Consider the following 19,838-nt stretch of genomic DNA (forward strand, 5'->3'; position numbering starts at 1 on the left):
TCGTGTACTGTATGAGCGTCAGGAGAGATGACATGTCGTGTACTGTATTGGCGTCAGGAGAGATGACATGTCATGCACTGTATGAGCGTCAGGAGAGATGACATGTCGTGCACTGTATGAGCGTCAGGAGAGATGACATGTCGTGCACTGTATGAGCGTCAGGAGAGATGACATGTCGTGTACCGTATTGGTGTCAGGAGAGATGACATGTCGTGTACTGTATTAGTGTCAGGAGAGATGACATGTCGTGTACTGTATGAGCCTCAGGAGAGATGACATGTTGTCTAGTGTATGAGCGTCAGGAGAGATGACATGTCGTGTACTGTATTAGCGTCAGGAGAGATGACATGTCGTGTACTGTATTAGCGTCAGGAGAGATGACATGTCGTGTACTGTATTAGCGTCAGGAGAGATGACATGTCGTGTACTGTATTGGCGTCAGGAGAGATGACATGTTGTGTACTGTATGAGCGTCAGAAGAGATGACATGTCGTGTACTGTATTAGTATCAGGAGAGATGACATGTCATGCACTGTATGAGCGTCAGGAGAGATGACATGTCGTGCACTGTATGAGCGTCAGGAGAGATGACATGTCGTGCACTGTATGAGCGTCAGGAGAGATGACATGTCGTGTACTGTATTGGTGTCAGGAGAGATGAAATGTCGTGTACTGTATGAGCCTCAGGAGAGATGACATGTTGTCTAGTGTATGAGCGTCAGGAGAGATGACATGTCGTGTACTGTATTGGCGTCAGGAGAGATGACATGTCGTGTACTGTATTGGCGTCAGGAGAGATGACATGTTGTGTACTGTATTGGTGTCAGGAGAGATGACATGTCGTGTACTGTATTGGCGTCAGGAGAGATGACATGTCGTGTACTGTATTAGCGTCAGGAGAGATGACATGTCGTGTACTGTATTAGCGTCAGGAGAAATGACATGTCGTGTACTTTATTAGCGTCAGGAGAGATGACATGCGTGTACTGTATTAGCGTCAGGAGAGATGACATGTCGTGTACTGTATGAGCCTCAGGAGAGATGACATATTGTCTAGTGTATGAGCATCAGGAGAGATGACGTCGTGTACTGTATTGGCGTCAGGAGAGATGACATGTCGTGTACTGTATTAGCGTCAGGAGAGATGACATGTCGTGTACTGTATTAGCGTCAGGAGAGATGACATGCGTGTACTGTATTAGCGTCAGGAGAGATGACATGTCGTGTACTGTATTGGCGTCAGGAGAGATGACATGTCGTGTACTGTATTGGCGTCAGGAGAGATGACATGTCGTGTACTGTATTAGCCCCAGGAGAGATGACATGTCGTGTACTGTATGAGCATCAAGAGAGATGACATGTGTACTGTATTGGCGTCAGGAGAGATGACATGTCGTGTACTGTATTAGTATCAGGAGAGATGACATGTCGTGTACTGTATGAGCATCAAGAGAGATGACATGTCGTGTACTGTATTGGCGTCAGGAGAGATGACATGTCGTGTACTGTATTGGCGTCAGGAGAGATGACATGTCGTGTACTGTATTAGCGTCAGGAGAGATGACATGTCGTGTACTGTATTAGCGTCAGGAGAGATGACATGTCGTGTACTGTATTAGCGTCAGGAGAGATGACATGTCGTGTACTGTATTAGCGTCAGGAGAGATGACATGTCGTGTACTGTATTAGCGTCAGGAGAGATGACATGCGTGTACTGTATTAGCGTCAGGAGAGATGACATGTCGTGTACTGTATTAGCGTCAGGAGAGATGACATGTCGTGTACTGTATTAGCGTCAGGAGAGATGACATGCGTGTACTGTATTAGCGTCAGGAGAGATGACATGTCGTGTACTGTATTGGCGTCAGGAGAGATGACATGTCATGTACTGTATGAGCATCAAGAGAGATGACATGTTGTGTACTGTATTGGCATCAGGAGAGATGACTTGTCGTGTACTGTATTAGCCCCAGGAGAGATGACATGTCGTGTACTGTATTAGCGTCAGGAGAGATGACATGTCGTGTACTGTATTGGCGTCAGGAGAGATGACATGTCGTGTACTGTATTGGCGTCAGGAGAGATGACATGTCGTGTACTGTATTGGCGTCAGGAGAGATGACATGTCGTGTACTGTATTGGCGTCAGGAGAGATGACATGTCGTGTACTGTATTGGCGTCAGGAGAGATGACATGTCGTGTACTGTATTGGCGTCAGGAGAGATGACATGTCGTGTACTGTATTGGCGTCAGGAGAGATGACATGTCGTGTACTGTATTAGCGTCAGGAGAGATGACATGTCGTGTACTGTATTAGCGTCAGGAGAGATGACATGTCGTGTACTGTATTAGCGTCAGGAGAGATGACATGCGTGTACTGTATTAGCGTCAGGAGAGATGATATGTCGTGTACTGTATTGGCGTCAGGAGAGATGACATGTCGTGTACTGTATTGGCGTCAGGAGAGATGACATGTCGTGTACTGTATTAGCCCCAGGAGAGTTGACATGTCGTGTACTGTATTGGTGTCAGGAGAGATGACTTGTCGTGTACTGTATGAGCGTCAGGAGAGATGACATGTCGTGTACTGTATTAGCGTCAGGAGAGATGGCATGTCGTGTACTGTATGAGCGTCTGGAGAGATGACATGTCGTGTACTGTATTGGCGTCAGGAGAGATGACATGTCGTGTACTGTATGAGCGTCAGGAGAGATGACATGTCGTGTACTGTATTGGCGTCAGGAGAGATGACATGTCGTGTACTGTATGAGCATCAAGAGAGATGACATGTTGTGTACTGTATTGACGTCAGGAGAGATGACATGTCGTGTACTGTATTAGCGTCAGGAGAGATGACATGTCGTGTACTGTATTGGCGTCAGGAGAGATGAATTGTCGTGTACTGTATTAGCGTCAGGAGAGATGACATGCGTGTACTGTATTAGCGTCAGGAGAGATGACATGTCGTGTACTGTATGAGCATCAAGAGAGATGACATGTTGTGTACTGTATTGGCGTCAGGAGAGATGAATTGTCGTGTACTGTATTAGCGTCAGGAGAGATGACATGCGTGTACTGTATTAGCGTCAGGAGAGATGACGTGTACTGTATGAGCATCAAGAGAGATGACATGTTGTGTACTGTATTGACGTCAGGAGAGATGACATGTCGTGTACTGTATGAGCGTCAGGAGAGATGACATGTTGTGTACTGTATTGGCGTCAGTAGAGATGACATGTCTTGTACTGTATTAGCGTCAGGAGAGATGACATGTCGTGTACTTTATTGGCGTCAGGAGAGATGACATGTCGTGTACTGTATTGGCGTCAGGAGAGATGACATGTCGTGTACTGTATTGGCGTCAGGAGAGATGACATGTCGTGTACTGTATTGGCGGCAGAAGAGATGACATGTCGTGTACTGTATTGGCGGCAGGAGAGATGACATGTCGTGTACTGTATTGACGTCAGGAGAGATGACATGTCGTGTACTGTATTGGCGTCAGGAGAGATGACATGTCGTGTACTGTATGAGCATCAGGAGAGATGACATGTGTACTGTATTAGCGTCAGGAGAGATGGCATGTCGTGTACTGTATGAGCGTCAGGAGAGATGACATGTCGTGTACTGTATGAGCGTCAGGAGAGATGACATGTCGTGTACTGTATTAGCGTCAGGAGAGATGACATGTCGTGTACTGTATTGGCGTCAGGAGAGATGACATGTCGTGTACTGTATTGGCGTCAGGAGAGATGACATGTCGTGTACTGTATTGGCGTCAGGAGAGATGACATGTTGTGTACTGTATTGGCGTCAGGAGAGATGACATGTTGTGTACTGTATTGGCGTCAGGAGAGATGACATGTCGTGTACTGTATTAGCGTCAGGAGAGATGACATGTCGTGTACTGTATTGGCGTCAGGAGAGATGACATGTCGTGTACTGTATGAGCGTCAGGAGAGATGACATGTCGTGTACTGTATTGGCGTCAGGAGAGATGACATGTCATGCACTGTATGAGCGTCAGGAGAGATGACATGTCGTGCACTGTATGAGCGTCAGGAGAGATGACATGTCGTGCACTGTATGAGCGTCAGGAGAGATGACATGTCGTGCACTGTATGAGCGTCAGGAGAGATGACATGTCGTGTACCGTATTGGTGTCAGGAGAGATGACATGTCGTGTACTGTATGAGCCTCAGGAGAGATGACATGTCGTGCACTGTATGAGCGTCAGGAGAGATGACATGTCGTGTACCGTATTGGTGTCAGGAGAGATGACATGTCGTGTACTGTATGAGCCTCAGGAGAGATGACATGTCGTGTACTGTATGAGCCTCAGGAGAGATGACATGTTGTCTAGTGTATGAGCGTCAGGAGAGATGACATGTCGTGTACTGTATTAGCGTCAGGAGAGATGACATGTCGTGTACTGTATTAGCGTCAGGAGAGATGACATGTCGTGTACTGTATTAGCGTCAGGAGAGATGACATGTCGTGTACTGTATTGGCGTCAGGAGAGATGACATGTTGTGTACTGTATGAGCGTCAGAAGAGATGACATGTCGTGTACTGTATTAGTATCAGGAGAGATGACATGTCATGCACTGTATGAGCGTCAGGAGAGATGACATGTCGTGCACTGTATGAGCGTCAGGAGAGATGACATGTCGTGCACTGTATGAGCGTCAGGAGAGATGACATGTCGTGTACTGTATTGGTGTCAGGAGAGATGAAATGTCGTGTACTGTATGAGCCTCAGGAGAGATGACATGTTGTTTAGTGTATGAGCGTCAGGAGAGATGACATGTCGTGTACTGTATTGGCGTCAGGAGAGATGACATGTCGTGTACTGTATTGGCGTCAGGAGAGATGACATGTTGTGTACTGTATTGGTGTCAGGAGAGATGACATGTCGTGTACTGTATTGGCGTCAGGAGAGATGACATGTCGTGTACTGTATTAGCGTCAGGAGAGATGACATGTCGTGTACTGTATTAGCGTCAGGAGAAATGACATGGCGTGTACTTTATTAGCGTCAGGAGAGATGACATGCGTGTACTGTATTAGCGTCAGGAGAGATGACATGTCGTGTACTGTATGAGCCTCAGGAGAGATGACATATTGTCTAGTGTATGAGCATCAGGAGAGATGACGTCGTGTACTGTATTGGCGTCAGGAGAGATGACATGTCGTGTACTGTATTAGCGTCAGGAGAGATGACATGTCGTGTACTGTATTAGCGTCAGGAGAGATGACATGCGTGTACTGTATTAGCGTCAGGAGAGATGACATGCGTGTACTGTATTAGCGTCAGGAGAGATGACATGTCGTGTACTGTATTGGCGTCAGGAGAGATGACATGTCGTGTACTGTATTGGCGTCAGGAGAGATGACATGTCGTGTACTGTATTAGCCCCAGGAGAGATGACATGTCGTGTACTGTATGAGCATCAAGAGAGATGACATGTTGTGTACTGTATTGGCGTCAGGAGAGATGACATGTCGTGTACTGTATTAGTATCAGGAGAGATGACATGTCGTGTACTGTATGAGCATCAAGAGAGATGACATGTCGTGTACTGTATTGGCGTCAGGAGAGATGACATGTCGTGTACTGTATTGGCGTCAGGAGAGATGACATGTCGTGTACTGTATTGGCGTCAGGAGAGATGACATGTCGTGTACTGTATTAGCGTCAGGAGAGATGACATGTCGTGTACTGTATTAGCGTCAGGAGAGATGACATGTCGTGTACTGTATTAGCGTCAGGAGAGATGACATGTCGTGTACTGTATTAGCGTCAGGAGAGATGACATGTCGTGTACTGTATTAGCGTCAGGAGAGATGACATGCGTGTACTGTATTAGCGTCAGGAGAGATGACATGTCGTGTACTGTATTAGCGTCAGGAGAGATGACATGTCGCGTACTGTATTAGCGTCAGGAGAGATGACATGCGTGTACTGTATTAGCGTCAGGAGAGATGACATGTCGTGTACTGTATTGGCGTCAGGAGAGATGACATGTCATGTACTGTATGAGCATCAAGAGAGATGACATGTTGTGTACTGTATTGGCATCAGGAGAGATGACTTGTCGTGTACTGTATTAGCCCCAGGAGAGATGACATGTCGTGTACTGTATTAGCGTCAGGAGAGATGACATGTCGTGTACTGTATTGGCGTCAGGAGAGATGACATGTCGTGTACTGTATTGGCGTCAGGAGAGATGACATGTCGTGTACTGTATTGGCGTCAGGAGAGATGACATGTCGTGTACTGTATTGGCGTCAGGAAAGATGACATGTCGTGTACTGTATTGGCGGCAGGAGAGATGACATGTCGTGTACTGTATTGGCGTCAGGAGAGATGACATGTCGTGTACTGTATTGACGTCAGGAGAGATGACATGTCGTGTACTGTATTGGCGTCAGGAGAGATGACATGTCGTGTACTGTATGAGCATCAGGAGAGATGACATGTGTACTGTATTAGCGTCAGGAGAGATGGCATGTCGTGTACTGTATGAGCGTCAGGAGAGATGACATGTCGTGTACTGTATGAGCGTCAGGAGAGATGACATGTCGTGTACTGTATTAGCGTCAGGAGAGATGACATGTCGTGTACTGTATTGGCGTCAGGAGAGATGACATGTCGTGTACTGTATTGGCGTCAGGAGAGATGACATGTCGTGTACTGTATTGGCGTCAGGAGAGATGACATGTTGTGTACTGTATTGGCGTCAGGAGAGATGACATGTTGTGTACTGTATTGGCGTCAGGAGAGATGACATGTGTACTGTATTAGCGTCAGGAGAGATGACATGTGTACTGTATTGGCGTCAGGAGAGATGACATGTCGTGTACTGTATGAGCGTCAGGAGAGATGACATGTCGTGTACTGTATTGGCGTCAGGAGAGATGACATGTCATGCACTGTATGAGCGTCAGGAGAGATGACATGTCGTGCACTGTATGAGCGTCAGGAGAGATGACATGTCGTGCACTGTATGAGCGTCAGGAGAGATGACATGTCGTGTACCGTATTGGTGTCAGGAGAGATGACATGTCGTGTACTGTATTAGTGTCAGGAGAGATGACATGTCGTGTACTGTATGAGCCTCAGGAGAGATGACATGTTGTCTAGTGTATGAGCGTCAGGAGAGATGACATGTCGTGTACTGTATTAGCGTCAGGAGAGATGACATGTCGTGTACTGTATTAGCGTCAGGAGAGATGACATGTCGTGTACTGTATTAGCGTCAGGAGAGATGACATGTCGTGTACTGTATTGGCGTCAGGAGAGATGACATGTTGTGTACTGTATGAGCGTCAGAAGAGATGACATGTCGTGTACTGTATTAGTATCAGGAGAGATGACATGTCATGCACTGTATGAGCGTCAGGAGAGATGACATGTCGTGCACTGTATGAGCGTCAGGAGAGATGACATGTCGTGCACTGTATGAGCGTCAGGAGAGATGACATGTCGTGTACTGTATTGGTGTCAGGAGAGATGAAATGTCGTGTACTGTATGAGCCTCAGGAGAGATGACATGTTGTCTAGTGTATGAGCGTCAGGAGAGATGACATGTCGTGTACTGTATTGGCGTCAGGAGAGATGACATGTCGTGTACTGTATTGGCGTCAGGAGAGATGACATGTGTACTGTATTGGTGTCAGGAGAGATGACATATCGTGTACTGTATTGGCGTCAGGAGAGATGACATGTCGTGTACTGTATTAGCGTCAGGAGAGATGACATGTCGTGTACTGTATTAGCGTCAGGAGAAATGACATGTCGTGTACTTTATTAGCGTCAGGAGAGATGACATGCGTGTACTGTATTAGCGTCAGGAGAGATGACATGTCGTGTACTGTATGAGCCTCAGGAGAGATGACATATTGTCTAGTGTATGAGCATCAGGAGAGATGACGTCGTGTACTGTATTGGCGTCAGGAGAGATGACATGTCGTGTACTGTATTAGCGTCAGGAGAGATGACATGTCGTGTACTGTATTAGCGTCAGGAGAGATGACATGCGTGTACTGTATTAGCGTCAGGAGAGATGACATGTCGTGTACTGTATTGGCGTCAGGAGAGATGACATGTCGTGTACTGTATTGGCGTCAGGAGAGATGACATGTCGTGTACTGTATTAGCCCCAGGAGAGATGACATGTCGTGTACTGTATGAGCATCAAGAGAGATGACATGTGTACTGTATTGGCGTCAGGAGAGATGACATGTCGTGTACTGTATTAGTATCAGGAGAGATGACATGTCGTGTACTGTATGAGCATCAAGAGAGATGACATGTCGTGTACTGTATTGGCGTCAGGAGAGATGACATGTCGTGTACTGTATTGGCGTCAGGAGAGATGACATGTCGTGTACTGTATTGGCGTCAGGAGAGATGACATGTCGTGTACTGTATTAGCGTCAGGAGAGATGACATGTCGTGTACTGTATTAGCGTCAGGAGAGATGACATGTCGTGTACTGTATTAGCGTCAGGAGAGATGACATGTCGTGTACTGTATTAGCGTCAGGAGAGATGACATGTCGTGTACTGTATTAGCGTCAGGAGAGATGACATGCGTGTACTGTATTAGCGTCAGGAGAGATGACATGTCGTGTACTGTATTAGCGTCAGGAGAGATGACATGTCGTGTACTGTATTAGCGTCAGGAGAGATGACATGCGTGTACTGTATTAGCGTCAGGAGAGATGACATGTCGTGTACTGTATTGGCGTCAGGAGAGATGACATGTCATGTACTGTATGAGCATCAAGAGAGATGACATGTTGTGTACTGTATTGGCATCAGGAGAGATGACTTGTCGTGTACTGTATTAGCCCCAGGAGAGATGACATGTCGTGTACTGTATTAGCGTCAGGAGAGATGACATGTCGTGTACTGTATTGGCGTCAGGAGAGATGACATGTCGTGTACTGTATTGGCGTCAGGAGAGATGACATGTCGTGTACTGTATTGGCGTCAGGAGAGATGACATGTCGTGTACTGTATTGGCGTCAGGAGAGATGACATGTCGTGTACTGTATTGGCGTCAGGAGAGATGACATGTCGTGTACTGTATTGGCGTCAGGAGAGATGACATGTCGTGTACTGTATTGGCGTCAGGAGAGATGACATGTCGTGTACTGTATTGGCGTCAGGAGAGATGACATGTCGTGTACTGTATTAGCGTCAGGAGAGATGACATGTCGTGTACTGTATTAGCGTCAGGAGAGATGACATGTCGTGTACTGTATTAGCGTCAGGAGAGATGACATGCGTGTACTGTATTAGCGTCAGGAGAGATGATATGTCGTGTACTGTATTGGCGTCAGGAGAGATGACATGTCGTGTACTGTATTGGCGTCAGGAGAGATGACATGTCGTGTACTGTATTAGCCCCAGGAGAGTTGACATGTCGTGTACTGTATTGGTGTCAGGAGAGATGACTTGTCGTGTACTGTATGAGCGTCAGGAGAGATGACATGTCGTGTACTGTATTAGCGTCAGGAGAGATGGCATGTCGTGTACTGTATGAGCGTCTGGAGAGATGACATGTCGTGTACTGTATTGGCGTCAGGAGAGATGACATGTCGTGTACTGTATGAGCGTCAGGAGAGATGACATGTCGTGTACTGTATTGGCGTCAGGAGAGATGACATGTCGTGTACTGTATGAGCATCAAGAGAGATGACATGTTGTGTACTGTATTGACGTCAGGAGAGATGACATGTCGTGTACTGTATTAGCGTCAGGAGAGATGACATGTCGTGTACTGTATTGGCGTCAGGAGAGATGAATTGTCGTGTACTGTATTAGCGTCAGGAGAGATGACATGCGTGTACTGTATTAGCGTCAGGAGAGATGACATGTCGTGTACTGTATGAGCATCAAGAGAGATGACATGTTGTGTACTGTATTGGCGTCAGGAGAGATGAATTGTCGTGTACTGTATTAGCGTCAGGAGAGATGACATGCGTGTACTGTATTAGCGTCAGGAGAGATGACGTGTACTGTATGAGCATCAAGAGAGATGACATGTTGTGTACTGTATTGACGTCAGGAGAGATGACATGTCGTGTACTGTATGAGCGTCAGGAGAGATGACATGTTGTGTACTGTATTGGCGTCAGTAGAGATGACATGTCTTGTACTGTATTAGCGTCAGGAGAGATGACATGTCGTGTACTTTATTGGCGTCAGGAGAGATGACATGTCGTGTACTGTATTGGCGTCAGGAGAGATGACATGTCGTGTACTGTATTGGCGTCAGGAGAGATGACATGTCGTGTACTGTATTGGCGGCAGAAGAGATGACATGTCGTGTACTGTATTGGCGGCAGGAGAGATGACATGTCGTGTACTGTATTGACGTCAGGAGAGATGACATGTCGTGTACTGTATTGGCGTCAGGAGAGATGACATGTCGTGTACTGTATGAGCATCAGGAGAGATGACATGTGTACTGTATTAGCGTCAGGAGAGATGGCATGTCGTGTACTGTATGAGCGTCAGGAGAGATGACATGTCGTGTACTGTATGAGCGTCAGGAGAGATGACATGTCGTGTACTGTATTAGCGTCAGGAGAGATGACATGTCGTGTACTGTATTGGCGTCAGGAGAGATGACATGTCGTGTACTGTATTGGCGTCAGGAGAGATGACATGTCGTGTACTGTATTGGCGTCAGGAGAGATGACATGTTGTGTACTGTATTGGCGTCAGGAGAGATGACATGTTGTGTACTGTATTGGCGTCAGGAGAGATGACATGTCGTGTACTGTATTAGCGTCAGGAGAGATGACATGTCGTGTACTGTATTGGCGTCAGGAGAGATGACATGTCGTGTACTGTATGAGCGTCAGGAGAGATGACATGTCGTGTACTGTATTGGCGTCAGGAGAGATGACATGTCATGCACTGTATGAGCGTCAGGAGAGATGACATGTCGTGCACTGTATGAGCGTCAGGAGAGATGACATGTCGTGCACTGTATGAGCGTCAGGAGAGATGACATGTCGTGCACTGTATGAGCGTCAGGAGAGATGACATGTCGTGTACCGTATTGGTGTCAGGAGAGATGACATGTCGTGTACTGTATTAGTGTCAGGAGAGATGACATGTCGTGTACTGTATGAGCCTCAGGAGAGATGACATGTTGTCTAGTGTATGAGCGTCAGGAGAGATGACATGTCGTGTACTGTATTAGCGTCAGGAGAGATGACATGTCGTGTACTGTATTAGCGTCAGGAGAGATGACATGTCGTGTACTGTATTAGCGTCAGGAGAGATGACATGTCGTGTACTGTATTGGCGTCAGGAGAGATGACATGTTGTGTACTGTATGAGCGTCAGAAGAGATGACATGTCGTGTACTGTATTAGTATCAGGAGAGATGACATGTCATGCACTGTATGAGCGTCAGGAGAGATGACATGTCGTGCACTGTATGAGCGTCAGGAGAGATGACATGTCGTGCACTGTATGAGCGTCAGGAGAGATGACATGTCGTGTACTGTATTGGTGTCAGGAGAGATGAAATGTCGTGTACTGTATGAGCCTCAGGAGAGATGACATGTTGTTTAGTGTATGAGCGTCAGGAGAGATGACATGTCGTGTACTGTATTGGCGTCAGGAGAGATGACATGTCGTGTACTGTATTGGCGTCAGGAGAGATGACATGTTGTGTACTGTATTGGTGTCAGGAGAGATGACATGTCGTGTACTGTATTGGCGTCAGGAGAGATGACATGTCGTGTACTGTATTAGCGTCAGGAGAGATGACATGTCGTGTACTGTATTAGCGTCAGGAGAAATGACATGTCGTGTACTTTATTAGCGTCAGGAGAGATGACATGCGTGTACTGTATTAGCGTCAGGAGAGATGACATGTCGTGTACTGTATGAGCCTCAGGAGAGATGACATATTGTCTAGTGTATGAGCATCAGGAGAGATGACGTCGTGTACTGTATTGGCGTCAGGAGAGATGACATGTCGTGTACTGTATTAGCGTCAGGAGAGATGACATGTCGTGTACTGTATTAGCGTCAGGAGAGATGACATGCGTGTACTGTATTAGCGTCAGGAGAGATGACATGTCGTGTACTGTATTGGCGTCAGGAGAGATGACATGTCGTGTACTGTATTGGCGTCAGGAGAGATGACATGTCGTGTACTGTATTAGCCCCAGGAGAGATGACATGTCGTTTACTGTATGAGCATCAAGAGAGATGACATGTTGTGTACTGTATTGGCGTCAGGAGAGATGACATGTCGTGTACTGTATTAGTATCAGGAGAGATGACATGTCGTGTACTGTATGAGCATCAAGAGAGATGACATGTCGTGTACTGTATTGGCGTCAGGAGAGATGACATGTCGTGTACTGTATTGGCGTCAGGAGAGATGACATGTCGTGTACTGTATTGGCGTCAGGAGAGATGACATGTCGTGTACTGTATTAGCGTCAGAAGAGATGACATGTCGTGTACTGTATTAGCGTCAGGAGAGATGACATGTCGTGTACTGTATTAGCGTCAGGAGAGATGACATGTCGTGTACTGTATTAGCGTCAGGAGAGATGACATGTCGTGTACTGTATTAGCGTCAGGAGAGATGACATGCGTGTACTGTATTAGCGTCAGGAGAGATGACATGTCGTGTACTGTATTAGCGTTAGGAGAGATGACATGTCGCGTACTGTATTAGCGTCAGGAGAGATGACATGCGTGTACTGTATTAGCGTCAGGAGAGATGACATGTCGTGTACTGTATTGGCGTCAGGAGAGATGACATGTCATGTACTGTATGAGCATCAAGAGAGATGACATGTTGTGTACTGTATTGGCATCAGGAGAGATGACTTGTCGTGTACTGTATTAGCCCCAGGAGAGATGACATGTCGTGTACTGTATTAGCGTCAGGAGAGATGACATGTCGTGTACTGTATTGGCGTCAGGAGAGATGACATGTCGTGTACTGTATTGGCGTCAGGAGAGATGACATGTCGTGTACTGTATTGGCGTCAGGAGAGATGACATGTCGTGTACTGTATTGGCGTCAGGAGAGATGACATGTCGTGTACTGTATTGGCGGCAGGAGAGATGACATGTCGTGTACTGTATTGGCGTCAGGAGAGATGACATGTCGTGTACTGTATTGACGTCAGGAGAGATGACATGTCGTGTACTGTATTGGCGTCAGGAGAGATGACATGTCGTGTACTGTATGAGCATCAGGAGAGATGACATGTGTACTGTATTAGCGTCAGGAGAGATGGCATGTCGTGTACTGTATGAGCGTCAGGAGAGATGACATGTCGTGTACTGTATGAGCGTCAGGAGAGATGACATGTCGTGTACTGTATTAGCGTCAGGAGAGATGACATGTCGTGTACTGTATTGGCGTCAGGAGAGATGACATGTCGTGTACTGTATTGGCGTCAGGAGAGATGACATGTCGTGTACTGTATTGGCGTCAGGAGAGATGACATGTTGTGTACTGTATTGGCGTCAGGAGAGATGACATGTTGTGTACTGTATTGGCGTCAGGAGAGATGACATGTGTACTGTATTAGCGTCAGGAGAGATTACATGTGTACTGTATTGGCGTCAGGAGAGATGACATGTCGTGTACTGTATGAGCGTCAGGAGAGATGACATGTCGTGTACTGTATTGGCGTCAGGAGAGATGACATGTCATGCACTGTATGAGCGTCAGGAGAGATGACATGTCGTGCACTGTATGAGCGTCAGGAGAGATGACATGTCGTGCACTGTATGAGCGTCAGGAGAGATGACATGTCGTGTACCGTATTGGTGTCAGGAGAGATGACATGTCGTGTACTGTATTAGTGTCAGGAGAGATGACATGTCGTGTACTGTATGAGCCTCAGGAGAGATGACATGTTGTCTAGTGTATGAGCGTCAGGAGAGATGACATGTCGTGTACTGTATTAGCGTCAGGAGAGATGACATGTCGTGTACTGTATTAGCGTCAGGAGAGATGACATGTCGTGTACTGTATTAGCGTCAGGAGAGATGACATGTCGTGTACTGTATTGGCGTCAGGAGAGATGACATGTTGTGTACTGTATGAGCGTCAGAAGAGATGACATGTCGTGTACTGTATTAGTATCAGGAGAGATGACATGTCATGCACTGTATGAGCGTCAGGAGAGATGACATGTCGTGCACTGTATGAGCGTCAGGAGAGATGACATGTCGTGCACTGTATGAGCGTCAGGAGAGATGACATGTCGTGTACTGTATTGGTGTCAGGAGAGATGAAATGTCGTGTACTGTATGAGCCTCAGGAGAGATGACATGTTGTCTAGTGTATGAGCGTCAGGAGAGATGACATGTCGTGTACTGTATTGGCGTCAGGAGAGATGACATGTCGTGTACTGTATTGGCGTCAGGAGAGATGACATGTTGTGTACTGTATTGGTGTCAGGAGAGATGACATGTCGTGTACTGTATTGGCGTCAGGAGAGATGACATGTCGTGTACTGTATTAGCGTCAGGAGAGATGACATGTCGTGTACTGTATTAGCGTCAGGAGAAATGACATGTCGTGTACTTTATTAGCGTCAGGAGAGATGACATGCGTGTACTGTATTAGCGTCAGGAGAGATGACATGTCGTGTACTGTATGAGCCTCAGGAGAGATGACATATTGTCTAGTGTATGAGCATCAGGAGAGATGACGTCGTGTACTGTATTGGCGTCAGGAGAGATGACATGTCGTGTACTGTATTAGCGTCAGGAGAGATGACATGTCGTGTACTGTATTAGCGTCAGGAGAGATGACATGCGTGTACTGTATTAGCGTCAGGAGAGATGACATGTCGTGTACTGTATTGGCGTCAGGAGAGATGACATGTCGTGTACTGTATTGGCGTCAGGAGAGATGACATGTCGTGTACTGTATTAGCCCCAGGAGAGATGACATGTCGTGTACTGTATGAGCATCAAGAGAGATGACATGTTGTGTACTGTATTGGCGTCAGGAGAGATGACATGTCGTGTACTGTATTAGTATCAGGAGAGATGACATGTCGTGTACTGTATGAGCATCAAGAGAGATGACATGTCGTGTACTGTATTGGCGTCAGGAGAGATGACATGTCGTGTACTGTATTGGCGTCAGGAGAGATGACATGTCGTGTACTGTATTGGCGTCAGGAGAGATGACATGTCGTGTACTGTATTAGCGTCAGGAGAGATGACATGTCGTGTACTGTATTAGCGTCAGGAGAGATGACATGTCGTGTACTGTATTAGCGTCAGGAGAGATGACATGTCGTGTACTGTATTAGCGTCAGGAGAGATGACATGTCGTGTACTGTATTAGCGTCAGGAGAGATGACATGCGTGTACTGTATTAGCGTCAGGAGAGATGACATGTCGTGTACTGTATTAGCGTCAGGAGAGATGACATGTCGTGTACTGTATTAGCGTCAGGAGAGATGACATGCGTGTACTGTATTAGCGTCAGGAGAGATGACATGTCGTGTACTGTATTGGCGTCAGGAGAGATGACATGTCGTGTACTGTATGAGCATCAAGAGAGATTACATGTTGTGTACTGTATTGGCATCAGGAGAGATGACTTGTCGTGTACTGTATTAGCCCCAGGAGAGATGACATGTCGTGTACTGTATTAGCGTCAGGAGAGATGACATGTCGTGTACTGTATTGGCGTCAGGAGAGATGACATGTCGTGTACTGTATTGGCGTCAGAAGAGATGACATGTCGTGTACTGTATTGGCGTCAGGAGAGATGACATGTCGTGTACTGTATTGGCGTCAGGAGAGATGACATGTCGTGTACTGTATTGGCGTCAGGAGAGATGACATGTCGTGTACTGTATTGGCGTCAGGAGAGATGACATGTCGTGTACTGTATTGGCGTCAGGAGAGATGACATGTCGTGTACTGTATTGTCGTCAGGAGAGATGACATGTCGTGTACTGTATTATCGTCAGGAGAGATGACATGCGTGTACTGTATTAGCGTCAGGAGAGATGACATGTCGTGTACTGTATTGGTGTCAGGAGAGATGACATGTGTACTGTATGAGCGTCAGGAGAGATGACATGCGTGTACTGTATTAGCGTCAGGAGAGATGACATGTCGTGTACTGTATTGGCGTCAGGAGAGATGACATGTCATGTACTGTATTGGCATCAGGAGAGATGACTTGTCGTGTACTGTATTAGCCCCAGGAGAGATGACATGTCGTGTACTGTATGAGCATCAAGAGAGATGACATGTCGTGTACTGTATTAGCCCCAGGAGAGATGACATGTCGTGTACTGTATGAGCATCAAGAGAGATGACATGTTGTGTACTGTATTGGCGTTTGGAGAGATGACATGTCGTGTACTGTATTAGCGTCAGGAGAGATGACATGTTGTGTACTGTATTAGCGTCAGGAGAGATGACATGTCGTGTACTGTATTAGCGTCAGGAGAGATGGCATGTCGTGTACTGTATGAGCGTCAGGAGAGATGACATGTTGTGTACTGTATTGGCGTCAGGAGAGATGACATGTCGTGTACGGTATTAGCGTCAGGAGAGATGACATGTCGTGTACTGTATTGGTGTCAGGAGAGATGACATGTCGTGTACTGTATTGGTGTCAGGAGAGATGACATGTCGTGTACTGTATTAGCGTCAGGAGAGATGACATGTCGTGTACTGTATTGGCGTCAGGAGAGATGACATGTCGTGTACTGTATTGGCGTCAGGAGAGATGACATGTCGTGTACTGTATTGGCGTCAGGAGAGATGACATGTGTACTGTATTGGCGTCAGGAGAGATGACATGTCGTGTACTGTATTGGCGTCAGGAGAGATGACATGTCGTGTACTGTATTGGCGTCAGGAGAGATGACATGTTGTGTACTGTATTGGCGTCAGGAGAGATGACATGTCGTGTACTGTATGAGCGTCAGGAGAGATGACATGTTGTGTACTGTATTGGCGTCAGGAGAGATGACATGTGTACTGTATGAGCGTCAGGAGAGATGACATGTCGTGTACTGTATTGGCGTCAGGAGAGATGACATGTCGTGTACTGTATTGGCGTCAGGAGAGATGATAAGTCATGTTGGGTACTGTTTCAGTATCAGAAGAGCTGAAAAGTTGCATCATACACTGGACTGATTTACTGAATTCAGCGCACTGTTGGCTTTCTAGCGGTATATAAGAACACGTGTCTGAGGACATGAAAGGTTCTCTTTACCATCATTCACATGTATTGTGTTACAGAATCTTGTTGTGTGAATTCTCTCCTAGCATTTATAAATCCTTGTTTATTCCAGTTCTACTCAAATTAAACATTTCATCAACTTTGAGGAAAATGGAAGACTCCTCAGAAGATAACCTTACCACTCGTTCTTTACTGAAGGGGATTCTGGCAACGGAACCAGTTCGTACAGCAGTGAAAAAACAGTCCAAAAAAAGGTAAATGCCACCCGCAGGATTTCTGTCTTGCTAAGCTTCATTTATACAAAATGGAATACATTTCTTCCAGCCTTTTCATTTTTGCCTCTCGAAGTTTAAAGCTTACCTAAAGAACTTTTGTTTTTCTGGCAATATTTGTAACATTACTAACACTAGGTTCATATTGGCTTTGGGGTCTCCTTCGTTTTGGGTCCGCATGGGGCCCAGAAAGACTGAGACCCTGTCTGCTTAAACAGTCCTAGACTATAACGGGGTTTGCCTGGTTTTGCCTGGTCCTTGCAGGACTTTTCTCTTTGCTGATTTTAAGCGGAATCTAGGACTGTGTTTCCTCGAACGCTAGTGTGAACCTAGCACAAGTCTAAGAAAGAGGGAAAAAATAAATAAGTGTAAGATTTCATAGAAAGCAGCCACCACGGTGGATTGTAAGCTCGACAGAATGCCTAAACCAACCAATGTCTTCTGTAATGTAGGATGGGATAGTTCAGCTCTTCCCTCTCTATTAAAGGGGTTGTCCCATCTCAAGGATTCTATCTATACTGGTAGCTTATGTAAATTGAAGACTTTTCCTAAATATATTGCTTTAGAAATTCTGCTTTGTTTGCCAGCTATGTGACCTTATTCCTCCCATTGTTTACAAAGTGTTGCTTATAACCATGGACCTATAGGATAAGTGACGTCACTTACTCACTGCTCTTGCCGGCAGGACAATCATTCAGCTAATTGCAGTTTGCTGATAAAGCCCAGTCTGTTATCTCTCTGTGTAAACACACAGATAACACTAAGTCCATTCTGTACAAGCATCTGCACATTAACTGATCTGCATAAGCTCTGTGGGTCCTCTTCAGCAAGGGGGAGGGAGGAGAAATACAGGAAGTGAGAAGAACAGACTGCAGGCAAAGTTGCTGAAACACTGAGATGGGAAAACCCCTTTAACTCAGAATTTTTAAGATAGTGAATTCAAGTAGCTTTTTGAAACTATACTGCCCCTTTAATTCTTTAAAGGGTTTTGCTGTTTTTTTGAAGATTTATATAAAGGTACTGTAAACCACACTACAGGTTACATACCAACATATTGTATTCTGCTTTTGTACACCTCTGTCCTTCGCTAAGTGCCATCCTGACCATCCAGTGCATTGAGTTAAATTGCACAAGACTCATGTGTAGAGATGAGCGAACACTGTTCGGATCAGCCGATCCGAACAGCACACACCCATAGAAATGAATGGAAGCACTTGTGACGCTGACTTTGCCGGCTGATCCGAACAGTGTTCGCTCATCTCTAGTCATGTGCAGTGCTGTGCACAATGGGAATCAATGGAAGCAACTGATGGATGGGCTGGTCACGGGACCCTCCCATCTGTGACCATGATAGAACCGAGCAACAGACACTATATTAGTATGTAATCTTTACTGCAGTTTACAGCAACTTTAGATAAATCTTCAGAAAAGGGAACAACCCCTTTAATCTTTCCTCACTTCTTAAAGAACTTTAGCACAAATGTATAAGCCTGGACAGCAGGGGTGGTTTTGGATATAGTGTTGGTGGAATTTCTACTTAATTGGTAAATCAGGTCCTTTGTTTAGAACATACTGTATATTCTGTAATTAGATTCAGGGAAATCTGTCAGGTCCAGAATGCCTCATAAAACCGTAATGGCGCCATGTAGTGGCCTTTAATAGGATGTAAAATTTAACTTAGTGGCTGTGTGATGGTACGTACACTTTTGTGTGTATCGTTACTGGATTATGTTGTTTACGCTGGGATCACACTAGCGTCCAGAGTCCGTTCTGAGCTTTTCATCTTCTGCATACAGAAGACGGAAAGCTGTCAGACCGAGTCCGAACGTGTGCATCGGTGAGCGTTTTATGCTCTCTGCCGCAAAACCGTTTTTTTTTTAAACCGGACACGGAGTACTGCATGTCCAACTCTGTGTCCGATTTAAAAAAAAAAATGGTTTCGCGGTGGAGAGCATAAAATGCTCACAGGCACTCACGGCCAGACATCTTTCAAACCCATTCAAATGAATGGGTATGAAAGAATCCTGCAGCTTTCCGTCTCCTGCCTCTGTTTTGTGCAGGAAATGGAAACCTGCAGAACGGAGACCGGGCGCAGATGTGAACGAGCCCTTAGTGTTTATATCCTTACTGAATGTATTGTTTATGCATGTGCCATCAGTCTATTCCATTGGTATGTGTGTATACAAGTGACGTGGGGGGGGGGGGGGGGGGGGGCTTGTCGAGAATGAAAATGTACATTGATTTACACTCAATTTGCAGCCTGATTGAAAGGTGAGTCCAAGGTTGATTTGAGTGGTGTGAATTGACCACTGACAGCCGCACCCGTGTCG

At 46.1% G+C, this 19,838-nt stretch overlaps 1 protein-coding gene across 1 annotated transcript in view; it reads left to right on the forward strand.

Moving 5' to 3' along the window:
• The window catches only part of CENPT (centromere protein T), a 78,567-nt gene that overhangs the window by 10,735 nt on the left and 47,994 nt on the right, over positions 1-19,838 (forward strand). Inside the window, exon 2 of the mRNA XM_075281906.1 lies at positions 17,383-17,490. Coding sequence (XP_075138007.1) covers positions 17,387-17,490 — 104 coding nt within the window. The 5' untranslated portion in view covers positions 17,383-17,386. The remainder of the gene's footprint in view (positions 1-17,382; positions 17,491-19,838) is intronic.

The sequence above is a fragment of the Leptodactylus fuscus genome, chromosome 7, assembly GCF_031893055.1.
Source record: "Leptodactylus fuscus isolate aLepFus1 chromosome 7, aLepFus1.hap2, whole genome shotgun sequence".
Lineage (NCBI taxonomy): Eukaryota > Metazoa > Chordata > Amphibia > Anura > Leptodactylidae > Leptodactylus > Leptodactylus fuscus.